The 7,952-nt window shown below is 36.8% G+C and overlaps 1 protein-coding gene across 1 annotated transcript; it reads right to left on the minus strand.

Moving 5' to 3' along the window:
• Positions 1 to 921: 921 nt before the first annotated feature.
• LOC122930440 (keratin, type II cytoskeletal 75-like) lies at positions 922 to 7,019 on the minus strand. Its single transcript, XM_044283850.1, has 9 exons — positions 6,500 to 7,019; positions 6,153 to 6,385; positions 5,953 to 6,013; positions 5,489 to 5,584; positions 3,535 to 3,699; positions 3,300 to 3,425; positions 2,903 to 3,123; positions 2,393 to 2,427; positions 922 to 1,414 (listed from the first exon to the last, which is right to left on the minus strand). Exons 1-9 carry the CDS (start codon positions 6,941 to 6,943, stop codon positions 1,254 to 1,256), a joined length of 1,542 nt encoding a protein of 513 aa, XP_044139785.1. The 5' UTR covers positions 6,944 to 7,019; the 3' UTR covers positions 922 to 1,253.
• Positions 7,020 to 7,952: the final 933 nt, after the last annotated feature.

Genomic DNA, 7,952 nt, shown 5'->3' on the forward strand with positions numbered 1-7,952 from the left:
GATAATTATAGCTTATGAAACCCCAGAGTCACAATTTTGAGGTACCCTTTTCTCAGGGGGTATGGATTAATTAGCTGACTAGAGTGTGACACTTTGAGCCTAAAATATTGAACCTTTTCACAAAATTTTAATTTTAAGCTGCATTAATGCAATTCCTTTTAATTTGTATTACTGAAACAAATGGACTTTTGCAAGATATTACATTTTTTTCGAGTTTCACCTGTATATCATGATTGCAGTAATTTTCCTTCATCTCCTCTAAATTATGTCCCCCATTCTTTATCTGTCAATTATCAGAAATCAATTTTGGTCTTAGTGAAAATAGAATTTGGTCTACCTTTGACTATGAGTTCTGATTGCTACTAACAACTACCTGCGGCTTTACTATTACTCTACCCTGGTTCCTTTGCCATCATACAAAGTCTAAATTGATAGATAACCAACAATGTCAGCAGTACATAGATCCTAACTAAAGTCACAAAAAGATGGTTCTATTCTAGGTGAAATTTGATATCTAATTTAATTCTTGAAATCAGTGCCAAAAAAAAATCAATATTAAAATGAGGTTTTCACATAGAGACATACTTAGTAGTGGTTACGTGCTACATGGGCACAGTTTTCAGACTGGTAATTAATGGCGCGAATGTCGTTAACATGATTGTTAAGGGTGTGTGTTTTGTAGGTACAGTACAACTGTGGTATTACTGGCAAAGACTTGCATCCATGAAGTATCAATTTGAAATCCATGCCCACTGTTTGTTGGCGTGGTCTTTGTTTGCATCTGACCATTTGTATGAGTGTTCTCAGCCTAACTGCACGGTTTAATTCCACTAAGTCGAAATGAGAAAATTGTGGTGGTGGTGATGACATATGATGACAAATCTTCAACATTATATTACATAAGAAACAACAATGTTGTTATGAGTTTAACATGCTCTTTATTGAAGGATAAGATACAGTCTTGCGGTAATGCAGTGATAGCGACAAAGGCCAAAGTAGTAGTTTTAGTAGGAAGAGAGAATAGAAACTATGCAATATAGATAATCAGCTATTGATGCCAAGGTTCTAGTCAATGAAGTTTGCATTCATTTGTTAAGATGACTTTAAAACACTAGACATCTATATATAGAATCTGCATGCAGTAAGCATGCATCAAGAAGAAGAAATTGTTATGCCCAGCTTTATACACTAATGGAACAACAGCACAGACTGGTTTCACTTATAATACGTCTTCCTAATATCTCAAGTTGTGATCAGTACTGCTTCCTGGAGGTACTCTGAGATGAGGTCACAGTGGAGTATATTGTCTTTCCACTTTGGGCTCCTGTTACTTTGATCACAGGAGTTTTGACATTACATGGAGCGCAGTCAGATACCACAGAACTGCCAACTTTTCCAGTGGCGTTGAAGACACCTACAAGAACAAGCAGATTGGTATGAGACCTCTACATTTATACATGTTCTATTTATATTGGGTAAAGAAGCACAATGAAAATCACAAAGAAAACTGGTACAACGGCAATAGCCGGTAGATAAAGGGTGACTTGTGATCAACATACAGTTGGGAGACCCTTCTAACAAAAACGGGATCTTTCTCAGTTTTTATACTGCCTTCTCTGAGGACAGTACAAAATGACAGATACCTTATATGAGGTGACCCAGCCATTTTACTAAAATCTGGATTGAGTAGCACCAGCACAAGCTGAGCATGGTAGTCCACGTAATACAGAGTGCATGATAGGGAGGTCTCATTATTTGTGAGGTGCCATCTATCCCTGTGTCCCTCCGCTGATTGCAAAAGGAAGAAAGATTTCAATCAGCAGCAAGGGCAAGAACTCCTGAATATGCAGCTAGGAACTCATTAATATGAGGACTCCCTGGCACATGGTCTGTATTGAGAGGACTCCATTGCTTGACTTGTGCATAAGTTGCTCAATACAGATTTTAGCAAAACATCTTCAATTAAGTGACCCAGCATTTTGCTCAGGTTATCTGTCACCATTTTATAATGTCCTCAGATAAGGCAAAACTGGTGACAGATTCCCTTTAAAAGTATAAAATGTCTGTCCTGAAGGTTAGTGATTTAGTACTTAAGAGGTCTTTTGTCATAATTTTTTAAGTTAATTCATAAAAATATGTTCTTAGTCAAAAAGATTTGATGGTTAGATAAGACATTAAAATTATAGTACCTGAAACAGGAAAAGTCATGAGACTATTACCCATAGAGACTATTCTAAAAGCGTACATTAATGTAATCTGTACACTAGACTATTAGATTAGTTTATTTCCTTTTAGAAGTCATTATAGTTTTTCATTAATAATATGAAATCTTCTTCTGTTATGTAGACCTTACAAGCTCAAAGGAGGACGTGTTAATCTGAATTGTACTTACACATCTTAACTTTGTTGTCAACTTCTCCATGTATTCTATTAAAATAAAAATGTATTGATTATTAGAAAAAGTTTAATAAGTGTCAGGAGATGAATAGAACAATGTATTGGTTTAAAAAAATCCTCATTCTAGACTCAAACGTAATGCTCTAGAAAAATAGGGGTGCACAAAATGTTATGATCCCTCTCTCCTCTTATCTGCTGATAGCTTTATCTAATCCCTGAAGGTCCAAATAGTGGCATCATGTGCGATTAAACATACTCTGTGTAAAGTACTCACATAAAAGAGGTTAACTAAAAGGCAGAACACCTTTTAATGATCTCCATTGGGATAAAAAAGCCCATTCTATTGATTTGAACAGGACATGTAAATTAAAGAACAACATCAGGTCCAGAGGACCTGAGTTTTGATACAGGTGCATATCTGTGTTTACTGCAGGACTCAGGTATACATTAGGTGTAGGTATACAAGTAGATTAGATGATCCACTCAGGATCAAGTTACTACTCACCTGCTCTCCTCCCCTTCTAATAGAGTTCGGTAAGTGCCTATCTCAGCATCTAGAGTCATTTTTACACTGAGAAGTGCCTGGTAGTCACGGAGCTGACAAGCTAAATCTTCTTTGGCTTTCTGTAGAGCAGCCTCCAATTCACATAGTTTGACTTTGGCATCTTTCAAAGCAAGTTCTCCACGGTCTTCTGCTTTACAAATTGCAGTCTCTAAGCTGGATATCTTTGAAAAGCAAACAAAAATATATATTTGGGTATTGTTAAAAGAAGAAATCTTGCCATCATTTTCAAAACTGATCCATAGGATGCTACAGTTTCTAATTTATACAGAGAGTACATAGAGTGCATGAACCATGAGAATGCATGAACCTGGAGAACATGACACTTCCATACACCTACCTGCTTTTTCACACAGTCAATTTCACCTTTAATTCTCTTGACCAAGCTGCTCAGTTCTTGGATCTCAGTCTTGCTGTCTCGTAGACTATCTACATGTTGTCCAGCTGCATCTTTCAGCTGTTGATACTATTAAACCAAAACATAAATCTCATCCTTTTGCATGGCAGCTAAAACACAATATCCATTCAGAATTGATATACAGTAAGAGGCAATTTTTATTTAGAAGATCCCTTACTTGTCTAGCGTAGGCAGCTTCGGCCTCAGCTTTACTTTTTGCTGCAATTTCCTCATATTGAGACTTCATTTCAGCAATTAGTTCACCCAAGTCCAAATTACGGTTGTTGTCCATAGACAAGACAACATTTGTATCAGAACTTCGTTCTTGCATTTCAGCCACTTCCTGAAACAGAATGATATTCTCAACATTAGTCAGAACACTAAAAATTGTCACCTTTAGTCATTTAGCAATTTTTAGATTATCTAGTGAATTCTACAGTGCCAAGCAACTGGCACAAGGCAAATTTGGTGCCCATTTTCAAAAATGGCTCTATTCTTCCCCAATAGGTCGGTATAATTCTAGTTTCTCACTCCCCTTTCCTTAATTCACTACCCCACCCATCCCCTGATTGAACTTGATGGACTTATGTCATTTTCAACTGTTCTAACTATGTAACTATGCAACTATCCCATTGACAGATTTGTCTGTTCTGGCCATCAAACAGCAACAGAAACAAGATGGAATGGTTCCAAATAGTATTGACTATCCTGACATCTACTTATTTCCCTTTAATGTACAGTGCATCTCTGGAACATCATTTTATAACACTCTAGTCTCCATATTTCTTCTATATTCATTAGAAACCAGTCTTACTTGCAGTGTTTCATTTTAATGGAATAATATGTTCTTTAAAAAATAAAAAAGTATCTGTCTGTCACAATGATTTATAGGCTAGATAAGAAAAACAAGCTTAACTAAAATGAATAATTGCAATGATAAAACATTTCATTATGTAAGGAATATATTAAAGCATGTCTTTTTAATGGGCTTTAAGCTGAGTGTAGGATTAAAAAAATAAGACTCTTCGTACACTCAATAATTAAGATGCAAAAAAAACATGGTACCATATTTTTCGCCCTATAAGACGCTCCGGCCCATAAGAGGCACCTAGGTTTTAGAGGAGGAAAATAAGAAAAAAAATATTTTTCATTACACCTCTGTTCAGACCACCAATCAGACCCCTAATGTTAATCAGACCTCAACTGACCCCCAATCAGACCCCACAATGTTAATAAGACCCCAATAAACCCTCAGATCAGACCAGCAATCAGACCTCAGATAAGAGCCTTAATATAATTGAGACCCCATTAAGACCTTAGATCAGCCCCCAGCAGCCACTTATCATCAGCTCTTTCTTCTCAGCCTCTAATCATCAGCCCTTTGTTATCAGCCTCTTATCATCAGCCCCTTCTTATCAGCCTCTTATTATCAGCCCCTTCTTATCATCAGCCTCTGCTTATCAGACCCTTATCATCATCTCCTTCTTATCAGCACCCTAGCCTCTCATCAGCCCCTTCTTATCAGCCCCCTAGCCTCTCATCAGCTCTCATACCTTGTACCAAGGTTTAGGCAGTGTGAAGAATTAGAGGCGGAGCAGGCATGTGTGGCAGGAATGCCTGCTCCATCCCTCATCTGCCTACTCCTGCGCTCCCACCAACCTATTCAATTCCGGACGGTCCATTTCAACCAGCTCCAGACAGGGCCGGCCGGTCTCTCACCCTACCAGCTAGCACACGCCACAGCAAACCTTTCCCTACCACCCAGCGCATGCCACGGCCACTCCCCATCAGCGAGCATGTGCTGCAGTTGTCAGGCTCTCCCTCTTCAGGTAACTTGGATGTTTGGCACATCGCAGGCTGCTGTTCCTATGCAGTGCAGCCTGCGATGTACCAAGCATAATCAATGCGCCGCACATTTTATATGTCTTTGCCCTGTATTCACCCCATAAGACGCACTAGCATTCTTACCCCCATTTTAGTGCTTCTCATGGGGTGAAAAATATGGTAGATGCACAATTTCTATAACACAAATGTTGTGAATGCTTTTATAGAAAAAAGCTTTAATCTATGTCTATTGAAGGTCCAGCCAAAACATCACATAAAACTTATGTAACAAATAAAATCACTTATACCTCATCAAAGAGGGCCCTTAGGAAGTCGACCTCATTCTCCAAGGCTTCTTGTTTGGTCTCACAAACAACTTTTTGCAAATAAACATCATCTACATCCTAAAAAAGGGGAAAAAATATCATAGTTTAATAGAGAAAAACATTTTATACAATGATATATTTAATACATTAAATTCATACATAATCATTACAAATGGAATCAATTGCATTTAAATGCGTAGACAGTTCAATTGAAATACATCTCAACTGTCAATCACTTTATTTTTCCACATTTCAGATCCTACCAAAGGTAACATCTGTATAGCGTTTGTATGTTCTCCACCTATTTGGGTGGGTTTCCTCTTGGTTCTCTGGGTTCATCACACACACCAACATACTTATACATTACTTTATGCTGAATTAAACTATGTCTGCGGAAGAAACACACACAAAAAAAATAATAATAATCAAAGGTAGATAAAACTTACCTTCTTCAAGGTTACAAACTCATTTTCAGCACATGTTCTTTTATTAATCTCTTCTTCATATCTATGGAACAAAAATGCTAATTTATTTGTCCTGTACATAGGGAAAATCCTCAGCAGTGATCAGACATGTCACTAGACATTCATAAATGATTCCATAATGTGATGTACCAATACTATCTCACAGCTGGGGTATAACTTACTTGCACTTAAAGTCCTCCACAACATTTTGCATGCTACTTAGGTCACCTTCCAGGCGGCATTTTTCAGTTTTGGAATTATCAATTTGCCTTTGAAGACTGCTAATGTACGCATCAAACATAGATTGATATTCTCTGTCATAAAATTCTTTCCTGGCTTCCATCTTTTGATTTTGTTCTTTCAAAATATTCCATTTTGTTTCCAGAATTTGATTTTGCTGTTCAAGGAATCTAACCTAAAATAAAAGATACAGTTTTGACAATATAACTCCAAAAAGTATAAAACATAACAGCCATGCATATGATATTTTAAGTTAGTAACTATTAGAAAGACTATAAACTTGGCTTACCTTGTCTATGAAGCATGCAAACTTATTGTTTAGAGATTTCATCTGCTCTCGTTCTTCTGTTTTGATTCTTTGGGCATTTGGATCAATATCTGCGTTGACTGGTTGGAGCAGTAATTTGTTGACTGTAACATTTTGGATACCTCCTGGTGGGCAAACAGGGAAACTTTCACAAAAGCTGCTATAGCTTTTACCACCAATGATTACTCCTCTGTTGCTTCCAGTGCTTATCCTTTTGTTCCCGCCAAAGTTGAAAAGGCTAGATGAACCAAATCTGCCACTAGCGGAGTATGCAGGTTTACTTCCAGATCGTATAACTGAAGACGAAGTGAAGCTGACTTTTCCACCTCCATACCCACCACCGGTTGAGCAGCTGCTAAAGTTCTTAGTGCCACAAGGACTCCCAACATTACACTTTCCAAGCTTGGCGCCCAATATTTGGCTCATTGTGGATTTGTGAAGGTAAGTCTACACACCGTGCAGAAGCAAAAGCAGAAGGAATATGAGATTAGACTTAGCCCCTTTGGTGGACCAACATGTCATTTTATATGTTTTGAGATAAGGGTTTGGTCACATGGGAAAATGATAATACTTTTAAAACATTAAAGGGCTTGGTCTTGGGCATGGCGTGCCACTAGGCATTCCTTTCTCACTTACTATATATAGGTGTAAACTAAATTGTCTTAATAACATTGTGAAAATATAAATTGGCCTGTTAATATGTTCTACTTCAATTTGATTTAATTTAATTTCCCATTTTATAGTCGCTATTACCTTAGAAATAGGCCACTAAGCAATTTTGCCCTTTGTACTGAGATGACATTTAAAACTCGGCTGCTAACACACAATTTTTCATTTCTTACTATTTATATATTTAGCTTGTTTTCTATGGTATTTTTGAAAAGGATTGAAAAATATGTTTTTTTATTATTACTAACAGGTAATTCAATTTAGTAAATGTGAAGTTTTTATAAAGGTGAATTCTTATTTCATGTTCTATATTTATGTAAGAAATCTTCTTTTTTATAACAATCATGTTGTTTCCAAATATTAGCCATCTAACAAGCCACTGTTTATTTCTCATAACACCATGTGTGTTTAAACTCCATCTGCTCCGATAAGGGACAAATTTTGGAAGCTTTCTAATATGAAAAAGCATGACACACATGACGGAGTGGTGTGTTTTTAAACAAGAAATTTGTTAATTCTGTCAAACATGCGTTTACCCATTTCTTGTATATGTTATTGTCAATCAGACATGATTTACTATTGATGTCATTGCAATCAGGACCTTAGGGAGGGGGAGAGAAGGAGGGAAAATTTGTGACAAAATTAACAAAAAGAGATAACATCTTTTCATTAAAAATCTAGTTCTAGGAGACTAGAGGATGTCCCATACCAAATTTAAAGCAATTAAAGCAACCTTGATTTGTAATGAATCAATTCAGTTCCAAAC

The sequence above is a fragment of the Bufo gargarizans genome, chromosome 3 (assembly GCF_014858855.1).
Source record: "Bufo gargarizans isolate SCDJY-AF-19 chromosome 3, ASM1485885v1, whole genome shotgun sequence".
NCBI classification, from domain to species: Eukaryota; Metazoa; Chordata; class Amphibia; order Anura; family Bufonidae; genus Bufo; species Bufo gargarizans.